Source organism: Stegodyphus dumicola, chromosome 10, assembly GCF_044657685.1.
Source record: "Stegodyphus dumicola isolate Sdum_Otavi_A_Nest chromosome 10, ASM4465768v1".
In the NCBI taxonomy this organism is placed as follows: domain Eukaryota; kingdom Metazoa; phylum Arthropoda; class Arachnida; order Araneae; family Eresidae; genus Stegodyphus; species Stegodyphus dumicola.
The window spans coordinates 161,146,591-161,170,067 of NC_140777.1; the positions used below are offsets into that span (position 1 = coordinate 161,146,591).

Below are 23,477 nucleotides of genomic sequence, written 5' to 3' on the forward strand. Positions count from 1 at the left end.
TTAATTCCTGGAGACAAAATTATAATAAGTCGATCTGTACGATTTATTGAAGACACTGGAACTAATAAGCCTGTAAGCATCTGTTTAAACCAGGATGAAGAAAATTCTAAGGAAGAAAGCTCAAAATGGGAAGAAGTAAAATTGGAAGACCCCGAAGAGGAAGAAATATCAGAACACGAAGAAGAACCTTTGGAACTCAGAAGATCGAACAGACTCACAAAAGGTAAACCTCCTGATCGCTACAGATTCCATGCCAAATATCCAATCTCCTCTGAACCCAAAACTTGGAAGGAAATTCAAAGTTTGGAAGAAAATGAAAAAAGAAAATGGCTAACAGCTGTTCGAGAAGAAATTAATTCACTAGAAGAAAACAACACTTGGGAATTAGTTGATTTACCAAAAGGAAGAAAACCAATAGGATGCAAATGGTCTTTCAAGACAAAGCTCAATGCAGAAGGAAAAATTGAAAGATACAAAGCCAGATTAATTGCAAAAGGATTTAGCCAGAAGTTTGGATCTGACTATGATGAAACCTTTGCTCCTGTAGTAAAATACACAACGCTACGAGCCTTCCTATGTGCAGCTTCGTATAAGAACATGTCTGTCAGACATATCGATGTCAAAACAGCTTTCCTTCATGGAGAACTAGAACAAGAAATTTACATGACTCAACCCGAAGGATACTCAAAAGCTGGAAATGAAAATAAAGTTTGTAAGCTGAAGAAATCTGTGTATGGTTTAAAACAAGCCGCTAGAGCTTGGAATCTGAAAATTGGAAAAATACTTCTAAACATAACATTTAAACAAAGTAAAGCAGACCCATGCTTGTTTTACAAAAACATCAATGGAAAATTCACGTATATAATATTATATGTAGATGATATGCTTGTAGGAAGTGAAAGAGAAGAAGATGTAATGGCAACAATCCAACAATTGAACGCTAAATTCGAAATAAAAAACCTAGGAGAAGTCACCTACTACCTCGGCATAAACATTGAAAGATTTAAGGATGGAACTTTTGCCATAAACCAAAAGAATAAAATCGAAGAAATAGTTCAAAAGTTTGGACTTCAGAACGAAAAGCCAACATATACACCAATGGAAAAAAATTACTGCAAACTAGAAGATGACCTTCTAGAGGATAATACAGAATATAGACAAGCAGTAGGGGCATTATTATATATTGTAACAATCAGCCGACCAGATATAGCATGTGCAGTCAATCTACTGAGTAGAAGAAACGAAAAACCTCGGAACACAGATTGGAGTGCTGTCAAGAAAGTCATTCGATACTTGCACACAACTAAAGACTTTAAGTTGGTCTTTAATAGAATACAAGAACCTATACTAACTGCATATTCGGATGCAGATTGGGCAAATGACAGAACAACAAGAAAATCTATTAGCGGATACATATTCAAACTGGGAAATAACTGCATTTCATGGAGCAGCAAACATCAAAACTGCATTGCACTATCTTCAACTGAAGCAGAATATATTGTGGCAGATAATACAGCACAAGAAGCACAATGGCTGTTAAATTTGCTTAAAGATCTAGGACTAAAACAAAATATGCCGATTACTCTCTATGAAGACAACAAATCATGCATCAAACTATCACAAACGGAGAAAAATAGCTCCAGAACAAAGCATATAGGCGTGAAATACCACTACTTGCGTGAACTTCAACAAAACGGGATCCTGTGCCTAGAGTACTGCAGAAGCTCCGACATGATTGCGGATCTACTTATCAAACAACTAGGCAAGCCTGTGTTCGAGAAACTTCGAGAGTCGCTTCAAATGGCGATCCTGCCCATCAAGTAGGATTGTTGGTATGCATATAGTGATGGACTGTCGCCAATAGCACGATAAACTGTATGAACTGGAAACCCTGAAAAAGAGTTGTGTAACTCGCTTATTCTTTATACTTACTTTTCTCACTCCTTCAGGAAAGGGACAGTGACATTCTCTATAATGTAACTCCCGTTTTTTCAATATGTATTTGGAATACTAACGAATTTTTATCTATTTTTTATGTATTAATAAAGAATGTGTTTTGTGATCTTACAATTTCCGTCTACACCTATTTTGGATTAGGAGTTAATTAGGTATGATCTCGCTTGATGCTGCACTGGATAGAAGGTAAGAAGAATCATTTTGCTCTCTATTTTTTATTAATTTGTTGTGAAATTTCGAGGCTATAAAATGTTTCACAACATTTCTATCTGGAAAAAAGTGTAAAAAGAAAAGAAAACCTAAAGAATTTCCGAGAACTGTGGTTTGGTGAAATGAGAAAAATTCTGAAACATGTATGCACGAGATGGTTATCTTTAGGCAGAGCGCTAGGAAGGTTTATTGAACAGTGGGATGCATTGCTAAAATATTTCCACGAAGAGACCAAAATGAAACCAAAGATCCCATCAAATTTGTCGGCATATAAGATTCCGAAAACCAACTTTGCTTCTAATCAAAATGCTTTAAAAGGGAAAAGCCAACACACAGAATCAAACCCTTTAAAAAGAAAATGCTTAGAAGACTCTTCAAAGGTCAAAAGTTAAAGAAGTTGAAGGGAAGAAGAAACAGTCTTCTATTAGCCGGGAGGAAAGGATTTTCTATCTTCTTTCTTCGGATTTTGAACAAAGCATCTTGTAGTTTTGTGTTAAGTACCATTAAGATTTTTGAAAGTGTAAATACCCTTCTACAATCAGCTTCGCCAAAATCTCCCCTGCTTATCCAAATTTTTAATGATCTTTGGAAAGAACTTTATACTAAGTTTGTAAAACCGTCCGTTGTGAAAAACAGTGTGTTGATTCGTGTTGCCTATAATAGTTTGGCAAACAAAAGGATGACAATGATCTTATAATTGGAAATCAAACCAGGGAACTTCTAAATTCTTTGAAAGATCATGAGAAAAAAGAATTTTTTCAATGTGTTAGAAAGTACTTTTCCTCAGTCTGTGATTACATTGTAAAGAAGTTTCCTTTGCAAAATGAAGTTCTTTTAAATGCTGAAGTGGCAAGTTTGAAACAAAGTGAAAATTCATCTTTTGAAAAGATTCGTTTTTTTATTGATAAATTTCCATTTTTGTTAACAATTAAAGAAAATGAATGCCATAATGATATTTTAAATGAACTACAGAACCAATTTTCTGCTGAACAGTTTGAAGACTTTGCCAGTTCCAGAGAAGATAGACTTGATGTCCTGGTTGGTACCTTAAAAAGAATAAAAAGAGCTGATAGAACACCAAAATATGATAGACTAGCAAGAGTTTTATGTGCTATTCTCGTAATTCTACTCAGTAACGCTGAGTGCGAGAGAGTCTTCAGTGTTGTGAAGAAAAACAAAACTATGTTTCGTTTTTCAGTTTCACCAAAAACTCTGAAAAACAATTTAATTGCTAAATGTTATGAGGAAACTAATTGTTATGACAGGAAATTTTCCAAAGAATTTTTGGCTAAAGCCAAAAAATGCACTCTAAATTCATTGCAATAATTTTTTTGTGTAACATTAAGTTCTTGTTTTCTGTTTCCTAATAAATTTTTTTAGTTACTACTTAATTGAGATTTACTAATGTAAGTACAATTTTCTTTTTTCTATTTGTATAAATTGTTATTTTTTTAATATCAAAGCATGATATTAATTCTTCGTGTTCTTCTGAATTTTGGAGAAATTTTCTGAATTTGGGGGAGAAATCTTCTGAATTTTTATCTTTAGAGGTTGGCAGGTATGCTAATTAACAAAAACTTGTGAAAACATTTCATTCAAATTAAAACTCTTCTGAGCAAACATTTCAAGGAAAATTATAGCATTTGATTTCATGAAAGAATGAATGTTATTTAAAAGTTTTAGTTTTTCTAATACTTAGCACTCTGAAATATTGTAGAAAAGAAAATATACATGCATTTGTACTTATGTTTGCAACATTATTACAAAATATTTACCTTCAATTTTGTTAAAACGTATTTATCTTAATGGCAAGTTGCTGAATGTTTTGGTCACCTTCAAGGCAGATTGTGAATATATGGAAGCCATTCACAACTGATTAATAGCTTTTATAATTATGTATTTTTATTTAGTTTTTATTTTTATAGCCCTGAGCTTTCTCCAGTAATGCAGTTGGACACCTACCCTGAATATGGCAGCAATTTTACAGTAAGTTTTTTTTAATTTCTCATTGTGAGTAATAAAGTGCATAATGGATGTACAGTCAAAAGTCGTTAATTCGGACTCCCATAATGCGGACCTCAAAACTACAAACTTTCTGCGCCTTTACGGCTGTGAATATGCGTGTGCTCAAAATACGTTTATGAATGAGCGTTTAATGTATAATGGACGGTATAAGCTAAGCTAAAATTATCTAATTCAGTTAATGTTGCAGATTGCGTTGTTCCTTAATCTTCGAATTGGATTCGGCTTATTATTTTTTGCAGACTGTTAGAGCAGTTTTATAAAAGTAAGCTTGAACTTTCGATTATGTCAAATAGAATTTCTGATATATATTTTCTAATATATAAAGGATCTACAAAGTGAAAGTATGTTTTGAGGTCTATTAAACACAATGTGGAATTGCTGCAAAAAATGCATAAAGGCATATCCTTTGTTTATCTAAACTTTAACGTTTGTTTATCTAAACTTTGTTTATGTTTAATGCTGCGGCGGTGCGCAATGAATTGGAAATAGATCTGTCAGCACTATCCTTATTTTCAGGGCAGATGTTTTTATTTTATTTGGCTTATAATTCCTTACTAAATGTAGTATTTCATCTCAATGTACTCTGTCTTTGATATGATTTAAATCAAGTTCCTCGTCATTATAATTCGCTTCCGATAGCGAAGAAAGTGACAGAGGTTATTGAAAACGAAAAAATTTCAATTGACAAATTAGTCGGTATTCTCGACACAGCAATTATAGGAATTGAACAGCGGAACTTTGTAACTGAACAAGAAATTATGTCTGTTTATAGAATTAAAGAGAATGTATTATCACATAAAAACGAAACAACTTACATTGAAAGAAATGTTTAATAAAGTAAACAAATAAATATTAAGCTTTTTTTTTGTAAATTTTGATACCCTTTAGATCATAATTGTTCTTTATTTCATAAATTACGGTTTCATATTTTTAATTTTATAATTTCTGCATGCTATCCTACCAGATTTAAACTGATGATCTATAATCCGGAAAAATCGATAATCCGGAATCACCGAAGTCCCGACGAGTCCGAATTAACGACTTTTGACTGTATTAAAGCTTAGTGAGAAGCAAATAATGTTCACTTTTCCATTCTTCCTTTAACTCCCATGTGGATTTTTCATTTTAGAAACTGAATTAATATAAAAGTATTTAAATTATTATTTGCTGTTTAAACTTTATATGAATGTCAGGCATCCAAACATTTCGCAAAATTAGTCCAATGGAAGGGGGGTAAAAAAAAAATTACCTATTTACAATTGATAAATGCAAGTTGTATTTTTTGTATGTACTAGTATTTCAAACATTCCGGTTTTAATTCCATTTCATAGTTGATCAATTTAAGTCAATTAAATCTATAAAAAATAATGGTTTTCCTTTCATTTTACAAATATTTTAGGAACAAACTTTTTAAATTTAAGAATATTTTTACATTGAACTTTAATTTTTTTACTGGACTACTGCAGCTATAGTTTTATAGGTGAGTAACATAAAATTTTGCCACATAAAAAAAAGTAATAGCCACTGTTGTAGAATTTTAAAGTATCAAAACAGTTATTACATGTATCATGTAGATTAAAAATTAACAAAAGGAATCAATTATTTGTCTGTACAAATAATTGTAATGAAGACATGTAGAGAAATGTTTGTTATATATTCTTATTCTTTTTTTTATTACTTTTATTATTTTTTTATATAGTTTTGTACTCTATATATCAAGTTTTAATCATTAATAAACTTCATCATATGTGTAATTTGATAGTGTGTAGAAAGGTTTTCCGAGTCTTCGCTTCCAGAGGAATCTAACAATATTTTGCCAAAAGTGATGGAAACTGATGACTCTGTGCATAGAGATAAAATGAAGTAAGTTATCAACTTCACTTTGGTCAAGATTAATATTGGAGCTAATGTTTATAGTCCACTTACTGATGGCCTATAAACATTAGTTCCAATATTAATCTTGACCAAGGTGATAATTTATGAAGTGATATTATGTCAAACCAAGATGATATTATGTCAATAATTTATGAAGTCTTTTTAATGCTCTGAGTTTTCAGTTTATAGCTTTTGTGTTCAATTAATGCTAAAATTCTGAATTTATTAGAGGAATTTATTTATTGATTTATAATAATATCTGCATTAATGTTTAATTTTTTTTTCTGTTGACAGTCTTAAGTTTATGCCAAGCAGTATGCAAATTCCTCTTTTATACATGTAGTGGTGAAAAAGGGCTTGAAATGCAAATCTAGTCTTTTGTTTACCTTGTAATATATTTCGGTTTCTGGAATGTATAAATATTCTATTATCCATTCTGTGTGATTATTTTCAAAAGCTAAATAAGATACTTTGCACAAAACTGTGGTGTAATGAACATAATGTAAAATTTATAAAACATGATATAATAAGTGAAAAGAGTAGTTTATTTTTCATAAAGATTTCTGATTGCATTTGAAGTTTAAAAAGTGGTCCAATTAAAAACATTACCCATGTAATAAAAGTATTTTGGATGAATGTCATATTGATGATGTTTTTCATGAAAGTGATGAAGAAAGTTGTAATACAATCAATTCTGATTTTGGAATAACCATATGTGAACTTTTCGGTTAACATGTCACCAGTGAGTGCCAAGCATAAATGTTTGCATGTAATGTAGTAAGAAATGGCTGTCTTAAAAACATGTACAGCTTAATGGAAAGAATGGCTATTTTACTAAAATTAAAGACATAAAAGAATTCTCAAATAAGAATATACAAAAATATTGTATTGAGCAACTATATATTCAGTAATTTTTAGTCGGAATTCACAGAAGTCTGCCAGCATGAGTTCTTGGCATCAAAAGTAAATAAACCAAATAACTATCAGAAAGGGAGTGCATGAATTATCCCACTAATATATTTTTACCTCCTCTTTCAGTATTACAACACGTAAGAAAATTCTTAAATTTATATTTCTCATCCATAAAATGCTTAAGTGTACGTTTTTTATGTATATGCAGCATGTTTCAAAAAGAATATATGTATTTCAAATGCATATAGTTATTAAACTGTATGACGTATGTACACATATTTACGAACCTCTCAAGTTCAGATTACAGATGTTCAATATGTCCTCCATCAGCGACACGAACAATATCACATTAATACTCAAATTCCTCCCATACTCGGGCAAGCATGCTTTTCGTCATTGATGTTATGACAGTACGGATCTGGTTCTTCACCTCTTCCAGGTTCTGTGGGAGTGGTGGTACATAAACGTTGCCTTTAATGAAACCCCAGAGGAAGAAGTCACAGGGTGTCAAATACGAGAACACAAAATGATTACTGCTTCGTAGTAGCCATTTTAAACATGTGACAGTTACCACGCAAAGCAGAAGACACCTGACATCTAGCGGCTATTAATATAAACTAGACTATGTATTCGTTTGCCGAGGTGCAGTGATTGATAGTTTGGACAAAGTAATACTTTGTAATACGTATATTCTTTTTGAAACACAGTGTATATTTCTTTATTTCCTACAATGAGTAATCAAGAAGCTGATGACAAGTAGAAATATGTCAAGATATTTTTCAAGCTTTCTAAATGCTGAGTATTTGCTGTACACTTATTGAGAATTAATTTTCTTTTAGTTTCTGAATAATTCTATATTCCATCTCCTTTAATCATTTTCTTGATGAATAACAGCTTCTTGGATTTGATTAATTAGATAACTGTAGCATAGAAATCCATCTGATAATGCATGTCAGAAAAGATTTGCTTTGCTAACTTATAAATACCACGGACAAAATGTTGCATATAATTCTGTCATTTTGGTTTAAATTGCTTTTTACTTCAAAGTCAGCACTATTTTTTTTTTTTTTTTTAGTTCTTAAAATGTAATAATATATTTATTCACATATATATTTTTCCCACAAATTGTAACACTTGAAAACAGGGAGAGGAAAAATATGCGGTAACAATTTCTAAAGAGATGGCTTAAATGATGAAATTAACACATTAAAAAGCGCAGGTAAAGATACACTAATACAGCTGAGGAGGGAAAGAGACACCATTCTACCAAGAGGTTAGGGGGTATTGTCTTACATCCTCACGTATCTAGCATTAAGATATATATATATCAATTAACATCCTAGGATATTGTTGTGGCTCAGGTCATAATTTTAGATACTCAAATTACTTTACAGCAGAGCATACGTTTAGGATAGTACACATTACAAATAATGCCATCCGTATATGTTCACACACACACACACACATATATATGAGGGAGGAGTCAAAGTCATTAAAATTCCAGGAGTTGGAGTCGATGATTTTCCCTACTGATTTCACAGCTCTGGGAAAATTGTTGGGGCTTGTATGGTGGTTGCTTCTGTATCCAAGGTATCTGAAGTGTTTGGTGTTTGCAAGAATACCAGAAAAACTACATCCACTAAATCACAGTATGGACAAAAATATGTGTTGAGTGTTCATGACAGATTATTGTTGAAGAGAATTGTGATGAAAAATAAGAGGACTACAGCTGCTGAAATGAATGTCACGCTCGCAAACGCTGTCAGCACCAAAACAATATGAAGGGAGCTCCACAAGCAGGGTATTTTGGGGTGAGCTGCTATTCAAAAGCCACTCATTGGTGATCAAAATAGCTGTAAGAAGAAAAAATGGTGTTAGAGTTATAAAACCTGGGATGTAGAGCAATGGAAACTAGTCATTTGGTCGTATGAGACTTACTGTTTCTGACTTCTGGGTGAGTTTACATCTGGCGAACACAGTCTCAAACGTATAATACAGTGTTTGTTGTCAAGAGTGAAATATGAAAGGGATTAATTCAGTCATGGTTTTGGCAGCCATATTGTGTTATTCCATGGGACCTATCACTGCTGTTCAAGATCACATTACTGCCAAGCATTTTGGCTGATTATGTTCATACCATGGTGCAAATTTTGTTCCCCAATGGTGATGCCATATTCCAAGACAACAGAGCTCCTATTCGCTCTTCACATATATCGTGGCTACCAAAGTCTCCAGATATCTATAATATTTAGTCTTTGTGGACTATTTTGAAGAGAAATCTGCATGAGAGCTATCCAACACCATCCTCGTTAACTGAACTTACCAGTATGTTACAGGAAGAATGATACAAGATTCCCTTGCAAAACATGCAAGACCTCTATTTATCTATTCCGAGAAAACTGCAAGCTGTTTTGGTTGCTAATGGTTTTCCTACACTGCATTCGTCACACCAATGTTTTTATTTTGGTGTTTCCATATTTTTGTACAGACCCTGTAATTTCTTGTTCAGTTACAAAGTTCCATTCTTCATGCTCTGTAATTGGTATATCGAGAATTGCAACTACATTGCCAATTGATATTTTTTCATTCTCAACTACCTCTCTGTCACTTTCTTAACAGTTAGTACCAATATTTTCTGGATTTAGAACCATTCTATAGATTTCGCCATCCTTTAGTTAACGTATTTGCTGGCATATAAGATGCACCTTTTTTCTTTGATAATAGGTCTGAAAATTGGGTGCGTCCTTGTACATTGATACTCGGTTTTTGACTACTTTCATTTCTGGAAATTTGCTCTATTTGGAGTAATGCGATTTTTTTTTTCATTGTTTCTTTCTGGAGTGTGAAAATATTGCAGTTATTATTTAAGAAGTGTGGCGTAAGTAATGCACTGGATGTACAGAGGATAATTTGTTGTATGAGGATTCAGATGCTGATATAGAAGAGGTTTCAAGTAACTCTTCAGCTTTGAAGATGAGTGTCTGGGTTTTGATGAAGAAGATTAAAAGGTGTTCTTTCCTAGATAGATTGGCTATTTGCAGAAAGTATTACTTTGTATTTGTATTTCTTAATATTTAAAGTACTATAAATGTATTATATTGATCAGTAATAAAGTTTTATTCTTCAAAAATGTGTATAAAAAGGGGGTGTGTCTTATACGCCGGTGGTAATTGATGATTGGGACGTTGTCATTGCAATAAAAAACTTCTGTTATATTATCTTCATTTATTGCCACTTCTCTATATTTCTTCCAAAATCTATTAAATGGAAATTTTGCTTTTGATTTGCAATATCTGAAAAATCTTCAAATTTGGGTTTATCATGATATGAATCTCAGCTAGTGTCCACCATATGCTCTTGGTAATGTGTAACGAGATTGATGAATAAATATGTGTATGTTGTTGTTCTATTAATTTTTGTATTTTTTTAATTGCTCATTGACCTAGTTAAGGCTGAACTATATTTGTTTAGTTATTTATTATACTTATTCCATGCACATGCTTATGCCTTTTTTGAGTTCTGAATAAATTAATTTCCACATATACTTAAAGCTTTTCTAGTGGCCAGCACTAGACATTTTGCGGCTGGGTGCAGTTTCTGCATGTCCTAAAGTCTAAAAATTTTGTCACCTCTAAATTTTGCATCCCATTGCTTTCCTTAAATTCTAAATCTTTTGTCATCCCTTAATTTTGTTGCTTGGTGATTATTTAAATTAAAAAAAAAAAAAAAATTGCTTTTCCTTAATTTTGTCGTTTGGTACAGCCTCACCAGCTGTGGCATCTGTTCTGAGATTACCTGAGTAATAAATTAATTATTCTTAATGAAACAGCACAAAATGTTATCTTTTGGCCTCTGAGTATCATTTATAAAGTCTGTTTTTTTGCATATGGAAAGAAATTTAACAAAAGTTCTCCTTGTGACTACACACTCAACATTTTCCAACACGCTTAAAGCTAAAGTCTGTAATCATCACCAAGCATACTATCAGCATAAAAATTATCATGCTGTTTAGTGTTGTTTAGATATCACTGCATGTATCATTTCTTAGGCTGCCATGTGTTGTGACAGTCTTGCAGTGATAAAATAAAAAATAACAATGATTTGCCATTTTGACATTACGGCTATAAATTATTCAGTAGGTGTAAAATCAACGATGCTTTGATGTAGAATGTTTCGGTCTGAGATGCAAAGCATAAAAGCAGCTACAGAGCTAAATTATTGATCATAAAGATTTATGCTACTAAATTATGGGTTTTTTCAGTATGGAGGTATTTTACTTGGTGCCAAAGTAAAATTAAGAATTTGGACTCTCCACATGTTTTTTTTATGGAAAAATATCAAATGTGCATGTGTAAAGCATTAAAAAAATTATATATATGTGATGTACCAGCTTTTGTCCGGAATAAATAGATTGGTGAAGAAATATAGATGTAGTCGTAGCTTAAATTATCAGACGATAAGTTTAAAAAACAGGATCCATTTATTATTGGTCAGGAGAAATAGCAGTTACTAAAATCATATTTCCGGAGTAAATAAAAAAGAATTGCTAATAACTTTTTGTATGAAGTTTACTGCATTGTTACATTAAAGAAAAGACCCGGATATTCCTTTGCGAGTCCTTTTATAGCCTCTGAAAAGGCAGAGCTTCCAAGAAATCACACCAGCCATTCCAGTTCGCTTTAAATATCTCAAGAACATTCTAAAACTGTACGCGTAGAAAAGGCGGGAAAAACAACTTGACTACGGGGCTGTGGATTTAATTCCACGTACTTTTAAATAAGAGACCGTCGCCGTTAAAAATGAAAAGAACATACAATTAGAATTTGAAGTGTATTCTTGACTATGGAATTTTATTATTACACACACACACACACATATATATATATATAAAGGTTGCACATAAGATCATTCTATGTATTATTTCAGACTTTGTATTGTAGGTCTGATTAAGCCATAGGGCCACGTGTGGTGATTTGGGTTTGATGCTTCTCACTAGCACTGATATGATTATATTTTGTTTTTCAACAGAAGTTATTATTGTTAATAATGTTCTTTTTTACTTAAACAAAATGTTTTTCTATTTTTGCATACATTTTACATTGTTGCTATAAATCAGAAGTTTATAAATCATATTTAGGGGGGAACTAGGGAATACATAAGAGGGAAATCTATGCAGGTGGGTATGGTATTATGCCAAAGTTTTTAATGTGACAACTTATTATCCTTCATTTGAAATTATCTGACCTTAATTTATCAGTTTCTCAGTCTTTCTCAGTCAGTTTCAAATAAGGTCTTAATGACCTTATTTTAAATTATCCTCTTTTGTTTTTTAATTCATCGTTCGCTAGTGCATATTTTTTTATCACGTTCAAATGATCAACTGATTTGATTTTATACAGTGCTTCTTGTTTATTTATGTTTAGCTATTCTTCTCGATATCATTTTCCATTCTTGTTTGTTTTCAAAATCTAATAAGAGCATATACAGAGATTTTGGCCTGTAGTTTTCTGGTAGCATCTATGAAAATTTATAATAGAAGCTAAATTAAGAGTTGCATTATTTTATCATTTTACTGGTATATTTCCATAATATAGAGTTTGCAAATAAATGCGAGTGACATTTGATAAAAACTGCGATGGCTGCATTCTGCAAGAAGAAAGAAGTGACTTGTTCATAAATAGGTGGCTAAATAATATGTAAAAAATATTGATTATTAGTGAGAACTTGCTAGCCTAAACTTTTAACAAATGAAAAGTATGTTTAGGTTTTCATTATACAGCTTGAGAATTGCCAGAAGTGACAACTTTTAAGAATACTTTTGGCAATGCAACTGTTTTAAGCAGACAATGTCTAAACAGTTTAAAAATTATTTAATTCATCAGCACATGAATGATTATCTGTCTATTCTGTTAAACAGCAAATGCTGAAACTAAAGCACTGCCCCTTGGCAAAAATATTAAAATTATTAAAATTTGTCTAACTGCTAGAAATGCCATTTTGAGGCATTTTTCCTTTCTTGGAAGTGTCCCAATTAAATAACATACTGTAGTGATTAAAGAAAAAAAATTCTTATCATTTGAAATTTACTTTTTTAGATTTGTCTCTAAAGTGGCTACTTAATTAACTGGCTGCCACATTAATCTGAATTTTAATGTATATGAAGAATATGTACAGTACTTAACATCACAAAGTGTAACTAATTCTGTGTTGTTTTATAAACCACTACTATTCTCAGTTCAGTTAAACAATTCCATTTACAGTCAAAAGTCGTTAATCCGGACTCTTCGAGACTTCGGAGATTCCGGATTATCGATTTTTCCGAATTATAGATCATGAGTTTAAATCTGACAAGATGGCATGCAGAAATTATAAAATTAAAAATATAAAACCGTAATTTATGAAATAAAAAACAATTATGATCTAAAGGGTATCAAAATTTACAATTACATTTGTTTACTTTATTAAACATTTCTTTCAATCTAAGTTGCTTCGTTTCATGTGATAATACTTTCTTTTTAATTCTATTAAACAGACATAATTTCTTGTTTAGTTACAAAGATCCGCTGTTCAAGTCCTATAATTGCTGCGTTGAGAATACCGACTGATTTGTCAATCGAAATTTTTTCGTTTTCAATAACCTCTGCGTCACTTTCTTCACTATCGGAAGCGAATTATAATGATGAGGAACTTGATTTAAATCATATCAAAGACGGAGGGCATCGAGATGAAATACTACATTTAGTAAGGAATTACAAGCCAAACAAAATAAAAACATCTGCCCTGAGGATAAGGATAGTGCTGACAGATCGACTTCCAATTCATTGCCCCCTGCAGAGCAGCTTGAAATTGATAAACATATATTGGAATGATTAGATAATCAAAGGATATGCCTTTATCCATTTTTTGTAGAAATTTCACTTTCTGTTTAATGGACTTCGAAACATACTTTCGCTTTGTAGATCCTTTACATATTAGTAAATATATATCGGAAATTCTATTTGACATAATCGAAAGTTCAAGTTTACTTTTATAAAATTGCTCTAACAGTCTGCAAAAAATAATAAGCCGGATCTAATTCGAAGATTAAGGAACAATGCAATCTGCAACATTAACTGAATTAGATAATTTTAGCTTAGCTTATACCGTCCGTTATACATTAAGCGTGCATGCGTAAACGCCTATGCGCGTGCGTCAACGCGACGCATGCGCAGAAAGTTTGTAGCTTTGAGGTCCGAATTAATGACTTTTGACTGTATTAAGAATCTGTAAAGTAATCTTTGCTCCACTGTGAACAAAGTTATATATATACATATATATATATATAATTATATATATATATAAGTATTGTGTTGTAAGACCTATTTGGTTTAAAAATTTTTTTGCACAATATGCTGCAAAAATTATGATATAATAGGAAGAAATATTGTAGTGGGCTCGCCAGAAAGTTACCAGGAGCTGTGGCTAGAAGGGTGAAAAAATAGCTTACACGCAAAATAAAACTGTTAAAATCAAACGGAAACATGTGAATGGCAAAAAAATACAGTAAAACCTATCGATGTGATAAGTGAAAAGTTAACACATATAAAAAACTGAACGACGGAACAAGTTAAAACAAAATTAAAACATATGAAAAACATAAAATTATAAAAATTACAAAGCAGAAAATGGTAAATTAGCCTAGTTAGACTTCCAACCTGGCTTTTCAAGGGAAATATCAGTTGAAAGTCGAACCAAGTTAACACCATTACGCGTTTCTCCTAAACAGACAATTGAAGCTCTTATGTGAGGAAAAATTTTTTAAATAATATGAATCTTTTGGAGCTTCAATTCTCCATTCCAATTTCCCGATGCGTCCGCAAAAAATGACACATTAAGGTGTAAAAAGAAATGTAAATGTAGCTCCGAGCAAAGCTAAAATTAAAATAAAAATAAAATAAATTAAATAGCGGTCTGCTATTAGTCAAACGATACAACAACGTACGGGCTGGACCTGCAAGCTTAAAGAGTAAAACTTTTATGAATTTTATAGTTCTGAAATTAAATTCAAATGAAAGCAAACACTGTGGGTCTTGCTAAGACCAAGAAAATAATAATAATAAATAAATTTAAAAAAAACCCCACAAATAAACAGAAAAAAAAACAGACCTGTGGCTATGCTGTCCTCCTGATCTCGAAGCAAATTTGAAAAGGGGTTGTAATTCCCTCTGTGTCTTTCAAATCCATCCCTCTCGTCGTGTGAGGTAGGCGGGTGAAACAATGTCACTGCGTATCAGCCAATGCGATTAGATTGTCCTTTCGAGGGAGCTCGTACCCCCCCCTGAGTTAAAGAGGGGTTGAAAGACTCGAAAAGACATGGAAAGAATCCAAAATGGCGTCAGTCAACTTGTTAGAAAAATAAAACTGTTTCAAAAATGGCTAATTCAGCAAAGATTACTCAACATGGCCACAAAAGTAAGAGTAAAAGGAAAAAGTAATTTGTTAATAAAAGTCGTAATTCTTCAAGCTAGAGGGCGATCAAGCTACAATGAAAAACGAAAAGGCCCGATTTGTTAATAAAAGTAGAATTGGCCATCAAAGTAATTTAAAACTATTAAAACAATAGTACTAAAGTATTGTGCCAAACTCTTTTGGAGGAAAGAAATTGTAGTGACAAGAATTATCTGTACATTTTTACATTAGATTGTCTGAATCAGCCATCCACTTTATACCGTCCCATTGGGCTTTAAGTATAAAATTTCATTATCTAACTCAAATTATCTAAAAATTGGTAAGGCTAATGCCAGCTTTTTTTAAGGTATTTTTAATTATTTTATGAAGAATTAGGTTATTTTTCAAAATTTTCACGAAATATATATATATATATATAATAAGCTGAAGTCCAAAAATAAATTTATATATATATTAAGCTGAAGTCTAAAAATGAATTTACTTGTCTTTAGGCAGTTGTGTGGCAATGCATGAAATTTTAGTTCTAGTCAAGTTAAGTTAAAACTGAAAGAACTTCTTAGTTTAATTTGTGGAAGAAAAGTGAAATTTATATTTTTATATCCAGTTCAATGTGTTTGAAATTCTATTTCATATTGAATTCATATTTAAATAGGAATTGTTTTTTTTTTTTTTTTTTTTTTTTTTTTTTTTTTTTTTGTTTTTTTTGTTTTATGGATTTAGTTTCTATTCATGTAGCATTATTATTGAATCTCTTGATTTTTTAAACTTTCTTTTCTGAAGTGCAACTGTAAGCTCTGAGAATGCTGATGTAAGTAAAGCAGGTCATCAGTTGAATGAAGTAAGTTTCATCAAAGTTATTAAAAAAGTATGCCTCATATTAAATCAATATTATTCTTTCATATGTGTTTTAAAATGATAGCTGTATATTCTAATTGCTTAAGCAAAAATATTTTCTAATATTTCAGTAATACTGAATAAAATACACACTGTATAGTCAAAAATCAGTAGTTTGGGATTTTTTTTTTTTTTTTTTAGAGAAATGTTCAACATATTATAACTGTAGCCGTATAAATAGCAGGCTTAAAATTACACTTTCCAATGAAATTCAGTTACAAGTGCATTTAAGGGACCATCAGCAAAAAAGAACAATCATAAGAACTAGGAAGTGATGTGTAACTTCATAAATAATATACATGTGTAATATTTATACACATATGCATAAAAATGCATGTTAATGAATATATAAAAGTTTCTTTTAAAACTCCAATTTTTTCCACATGTTTAGTTTATAAAATGTGAAATTTCTGACTAAATTTAACAGAAAATGTGTCATGTTCTAGAGAAACATTAAACATGAAATTTCAGATAAAAATGATAATGATATATGAGCATTCAACAAATAATTTAACTGCAAATGTGGAAAATATACTAACGTTTGTCTGTAATAATTTGGTAGCCAAGCATTTAGAGAAACTTATATAAACATATTAGGTTAATGTGGTGCAAGTTCAAAAAAGTATCAGTGATATAGTGAGCTTTATTCTGGTTATATTCTATAACTAGCTGGATGATAAATTGTCAAACTGTCATTTTCTGAACCGCTCTCCCTGAATGTTCTGACAATCAAATTTTCTGTGGAGAGTGTGGGTTCAGGTATGTTGTTTACATGACTGCAGTTACTGAAAAATTTGTCAAACATGTCTCCAGAAATTTGAAAAAATATTTTCTGGTATTTCAGTAATACTGATTTATTTATTAGAAAATGTTTGTGACTTACCTATCTAGTGTTTATGCAATGTCATAAAAAAGTTTTTTATGCATTCTTTTGCAAATATTTAATATATTTATCTTATTAATTATTCCTGTGTTCCATAATTTCTGTAAATTTTGTTATTAAATCTAACAAAAAGTGCTACATCCTTTATCTCATTTATTTGGAGAATTGCATCTTCTTTGTAATAGCTTCCTGAATCTTCTGTGTATTACAAACATTATCATTGAATTAATCCGTTGCTAATCATATAGAATGAAAAGGTAAATTTAATTAATTTATCTACATTTTATGTAATATAAGAAGAAAGCTTTGATATCTCTATTATGAAATTATTTTGGAAATAGCTCTTCTAATATTTATTTCTTAAATTTGTGCAAGATTTATATTCTTAAATAATTCATATGTTATATCAATATTACATAATATAATTTCATATGTATTATTTACTACTGAACATCATTTCTGTGTAATTACTATTATCAATGTTCATACCAGATTATGTGGTAGGTAAATGTATGTATATGGTTAACATAACAAAAACATTTCGACCAATACTGTATCAATCACATAACATAGGAGTTTGAGTAGTTATCATAGTGTAACATAAAAATAAATAAATAAACAATTCTAAATTTCAGGAAGTTGCGTTGTGTGACATAATGTCGGGCAATAACCCGTTCAAAAGCTATGGTCCAGTGCAAAGTCAAATAATTAAAATAATTACAAGGCTAAGTAGGTAAAATCAATCCAACATTTATTAAGGAGAAAATAGTAAGAATATAGTTACATTTTAAAATAGTGGCGACCGGTCAGCCTTATATCTGAAGAAACAACTGAAGTTTACATACCTTCTTTACAAATTTTACAATTCACCTTTCCCATTTGGGAGGCATCATACAAAATTTTGGGTACTTGATACAGGCGAAAAACTCAGATGGACACTGTCACGATGCAGGTAATAACAATTAACGTTTATAGATACTTCTGTAAGGAAAAAAAAAAAAAAAATTTTATGAGAATTAATAATGTGCAACCCTTTCGGAGGCCAGGCTTTCCACCCCACAGCCGCTTCCAACCGGTAGGACTCCGGTCTTCCCCGAAACATATACTGAAGTCAGTCAAATTCAGGAATTCTTGATTCAATATGCCTTCCTTCTGTGTAGGTTGTTTAATCGTTTATCTCACCAGGAACTTCCGACTGCTGGTCTCCGCTCTGCATCTTAGAAGTCATCTCTCATTCCTTTTCTTCGAGAAAGTCTGCTTGGGTCCGTCAAAAAGAAAAGCATGTAATCAAAAATGTTTTCCTCCTCTCCCCTCCTGAAAACACTGCGCATCCACTTTAATAGCTGGCGTGTTTTTTGAAATTTTGCCGTAGAAGGTGATCAGCAAGAAGCCAAGTCCAGCAAACCAAACAGAGAAATCTTCATGGGAAAGGGTTTCCCGACTACCAGAAGAGCCAGTTAGCGCAGTTCAATCATTCGGTCTCCAAGGCTACACCAATGTGTCAACAATCTCCGCAGATGAAAACAAGGGGGGAGGATAATCTAGCCTCGCATCGAGGTCCAAATCGACCATGTAGAGCTTCCTACCCAACGATTATTTCCCCCTCCTCAAAATACGCTGTAGAACCTTTCCCTGCTCTCTTGTCCAGCAAAACAGGGTCCTCTTTTCGGGAAACTCCAGATGGTGTATACATCCAACACGTCACCCGCACATATGGTTGTTCGTTTGGGTGAAAGAATTTTCAGGTTGTAGTAATCCTCTGATAAGGGATTCCAAGAATGAATTCCAAGCCGACGATTCGGGTGTGAAAATTTTCAAACCAAGTCAACACAAATGACTTTGGGAAATTAAAAATTAAACTACTAATTACACAATAATATAATTTCTAAAAAAAAAATGTCAGCACTATATAAATTGTTTCTTCAGCAGCCTTTTTAGTATACACACTTATTATCCAGACTGAGTTTCAATTACAATTGATTTACCTTACCACCTGTCAGAAAATAGGAATTCAATTACTTTAATAGAAAGAGGGATAAAAATTAAGTTACCTTAAGTTAAGAAAAATTTAACACACCAAAAGTGCAGCAACAAGGCTTTAAAATAATTAAAGTCCTTAAGGGTCAAAACAACAAGAACAAAAAACAAAAATCTTAAGCCCCTAAACTCAAATTAAAATTAATCGCCTTCAACACAAGAAAACTTTTAAAGCAACCAAACCTAAATTTAAAGTTTACAAAAGTTAGTTTAAACTTATAACCAACTTTAAACTTAAAAGCAAAAAAAAAAAAAAAAAAAGGTTTAGAACTTCAATTACAGATCAAAACTGAAATAGTAAGCAAAACTTAAGCTTGAAAATATTAGCGATTAATACATAACACATACAATATGCGTATTCTTAGTAAATTCATAATATTTTTTTTCTTTTTTGCTCTCTTTCAGTCCTATCCTGGCCAAAAATCATCATCAGTAGATTTTAACAAGGTCAGAAACTTCTTAATGAAGAAAAGGCTTACTACCATTACAAAGCATCCAGTTTGGGATCTGCAGAAACAAATTGAGGAAACTGATGCTGGTACTGCTGGTGCAGAGGAACTATCCACCAGTACTTCTGAATGTGATATAGATAAAGAATTGTCAGAAGTAATATCTGACCCAGATTTTATTCCATTTCAAAATACACCATCAGCAGAAGAATTAAAAAAAGAATCTTTAGAATTTGATGATTCAGATGATTTATTATTGCAAGCCTTGGATCCTAAACCAATGGATGATGTTTCTTCTGATGAAAAATATAAGTACGTAATATTAGAATTTCAGCATGTGTAATTGTTTTATACCCTTATTCTGATTAAGGAGAAGGGCATTAAATAAGTTTTTAGCATACATACTTGTACAAGATTGATGTCTAAAATTATTTTTTTCTGCATTGAAATTCAAAATATGTGCCTATGTGAAATATCAAAATTATATACTATATCCGTAAAGTGTTGGTGCACTTTTGATAGGTCACAGGAAAGCAACAAAACAAGATATAAATGTGAAATTTTCACCAAACAAAAGAAAACTTCTTAAAGTTTTATACCTATTCAGTGCAGTTTGATGTGGGCTCCATTTGTTGCCTTACAAACATCTAAAGAATACTTGAGTTCTTCCCACACACGGTTAAGGACATCTGGTGTAACAAAGTGAACAAAGTTTGTGATTTAAATGATTAATGCCATTGATATGTTTACTGTACACACATTGCTTCACATAACTCGCATAACTTCACATAAGTAAAAATCCAAGGGCTTCAAATCTGGGGATTGTGGTGCCATGGCTTGAGAGAACCCCTGCCTATCCACCGTTAGGGGAATATTACGTCCAGAAACTCATGAAGAATTTTGGCAAAGTGTGGAGGAGCGCCGTCATGTTGAAAGATGACACCTTCTGGAAATTGTGGCACTGCATACAATTTCAACATGTCAAGGTAGTTGTCTGGCGTCACAGTCTGCTCTGCAAAGAAAAATGGTCCTATCACTTTATCATGCATCAGGCCACACCACACATTAACTTCAAAATTAATTAAACGTAACAGGGCTGTTACGTTTGTACTCTATGTAGGCATGCAGATTTTCAGCAGCCCATATTCGGAAGTTATAGCGATGAACATGTCCACTAACATGGAATGTTGCCTCATTGCTAAACACAATCTTCTGCAGAAATCGGTTATCATTGTCGATCTTATGAAGCATATCTGTAACAAAAGGAAAACGTTTGGATCTATCAGTCGGTTTGATAGCGTGCAACAGCTGCAGTTTGTAACCTGTTAAACATAGACGTTTCTTGAACACCTTATAAACTATTATCTTGCTTAGGTGTAATTGTCGAGTGCACATTTGCACTGGTTTTTTAGGGCCTCTTAGGTAACTCTCCCGTATAGCCTCTACAGACTCGTCACTGACCAATGGCTTGCCAGAACAGGGCTTATCCAACAAACCACCACTATCTTTCAACTGTTTATCCCACCGATTAATGGTATTCTTATGTGGTGGCGGTTTATTGTACACAATTTGGCAAGCCAGAAATTGTCTTTCCTCTGTACGTCCACATCTTGAATGACATGGGTGAACTGATCTGCTGCTTAACAGTGTGCGATGTTGCTTCATCACCTGCGTGCGCACACACTTGCACATCGTACTACTGAAACTTGGAGAGTTTTCCTTTTGTTTGGTGAAGATTTCACATTTATATCTTGTTTTGTTGCTTTCCTGTGACCGATCAAATGTGCACCATGACTTTATGGACTCACTGTATATCAGTACTCTTATTGCTTGAAATTTTCTTGCTAGCTAGCAGTTATTTTTAGTAAAGTATGTAATTTTATTGTAATTATTTTATATACATGGCACATCTGCAGATATTTAGGACTGATATTTTATAACAAGTTCCGGCAAGCTGGGCAAATGACTATTGGCAGTATTTTATTACATCTTCGAAATTTGCTATTCTTAAAATATGTCTGTTTATGAACAGAATTTTTCATGCAAGTATTCGTTTTCTATGAATTACTGAATGTCGACTGTAATGGATTCAAAAATCGAGTAAATAGTAACTGTAGAATTTTCTTGTAACGGGGGCAACCAGCAATGAAAATGTATCAAATATTATATCAGTTATTAACAAAACCTAGTGTTTTTCATTATTATGAATGATGTCTGATGGATGGATGCAAGGTTATTTATGATTATCCCAAGAATAGTTGCCCTTCACACTCTAGAATAGATGAGAACATTTAAAATGTTTTACTGTTATTACTGAAAAATTGTTGCCTGTCTCTTATGCAAAATGATATCTGATGAACATTACATCAGTAAAGACCTTTCTCACAAACTTACTCTGGAAGACAGTGAAAAGCGAAAATTTTGTTCTCATTCCATTTCTTGTGTATTGACTGCCACACATTTAATTTCTCTGTGTCATGAAATGATTCAAGTGGAAGGCCTTCATCCTGATTTCAAACAGTGACCGAAGATGAAGCTTAATGTTTTGCTTATCCTGAGTCAAAATGGTTTTTGTATGCCTTGGGATTGGAGTAATTTCAGTGCAGTCACTGGAGCTTTCATTTAAAAAATCTCAAGATTATATTCTTCCCTTCCCAACTGAACAGAATAATTCATTAGGAATTTGTTCCTGAAGGACAGTGAACTACATAATTTATAAAGGCATAATGGACTGACTGCTGAAGAGAATACAGCATTTTATGTTTCAAAAAGTTTAATTAAGTGTCTGGTTTTAGTTTATGACAATGTACCATCACACAGATCCTTTCTCATCATGCATTTTATGGCAAAGAAAAGTGTTAGTTCTCAGTCAGTCTCCTTATTCACCAAATGTGGCATCTGCAGACAACTTTCTGTTCCTTAAAGTATCTTGCCTTAAAGGCTATTATTTTAACCCTTTGCGCTCGAGGTGATTTTTGTGCACACTGTCCATTCTGAAGGTTCAGTCTCTTCTGTACAATCACTTCGGCTTCCAGATTCACTATCGATTATTTGGATTTTTCGTCTTCTTGCTCCTTTAACGTCGTCACTATCTTTATCAATTCCGTCTTTGTTCTCATGGGCAAGCTGTCTTTGTAGTGATGTAATTTCGTTCGTTATTGCCAAAAAATTAAACTCATCTTCGCTAGAAGTAACTTCTTCGTCGTGTTCCATACTTATTGGGCTCAGTAACTTTGAAAGAAATACTGCGATCGGCAAGAAGGTTGAGTTCAAGCTGATGTCGAAGACAGAGTCCTACCCGCAGTCGCAAGTATTTTTGAGATAAGACATTTAATCGCAAAAGCATTGTAAAGACAATCTTTATTTGAGATAAGCAGGGTTGCCACGCTACCTGGAGAACCGGGAAAAGTCAGGGAATTCGAAAATTGACCAAAATATTCAGGGAAAAGTCAGGGAATTTAAGTATTTTTGTCAAAATCTGGAAAAGTCAGGGAAGTTCATACAACGATCCCGCCAAAAAAAGCGATTTTTGCGCCGACGTCGGAAGAGGTAAATTTTTTGGCGAATTATGTATCACGTGAGTGTCATTCGGGTAGCTGGCATAGAGCCAATTTTCGCAGCTCCAATTTGATTGTCTTTTAGAAAGGCAAAGCAACTTTCCCGTAACTTTTGGTTTTCAATATTCTCGAGAATCGCATGTGCAGTGCATGAACTAAAGAAAGTACCTGTTCTCGTATAAAACAAAATGGGTTTAATCCTAGTATACGGTACCATGGAGGTTAGAATCA

The 23,477-nt window shown here is 32.5% G+C and overlaps 1 protein-coding gene across 10 annotated transcripts in view; it reads left to right on the top strand.

Annotated features, from left to right (window-relative positions):
* Positions 1–23,477, top strand: part of LOC118187598 (putative ATP-dependent RNA helicase TDRD12) — a 342,589-nt gene that overhangs the window by 145,919 nt on the left and 173,193 nt on the right. For all 10 annotated transcript variants that reach the window (XR_015043602.1, XR_015043603.1, XR_015043601.1 and 7 more), the window contains 4 exons: positions 4,092–4,152; positions 5,954–6,054; positions 16,207–16,264; positions 19,646–20,001. Coding sequence is in view for 6 of the 10 variants with exons in the window: in XM_085825776.1 (XP_085681902.1) it covers positions 4,092–4,152; positions 5,954–6,054; positions 16,207–16,264; positions 19,646–20,001 (576 nt within the window). In the remaining 4 variants the exon portion in view is untranslated. The remainder of the gene's footprint in view (positions 1–4,091; positions 4,153–5,953; positions 6,055–16,206; positions 16,265–19,645; positions 20,002–23,477) is intronic.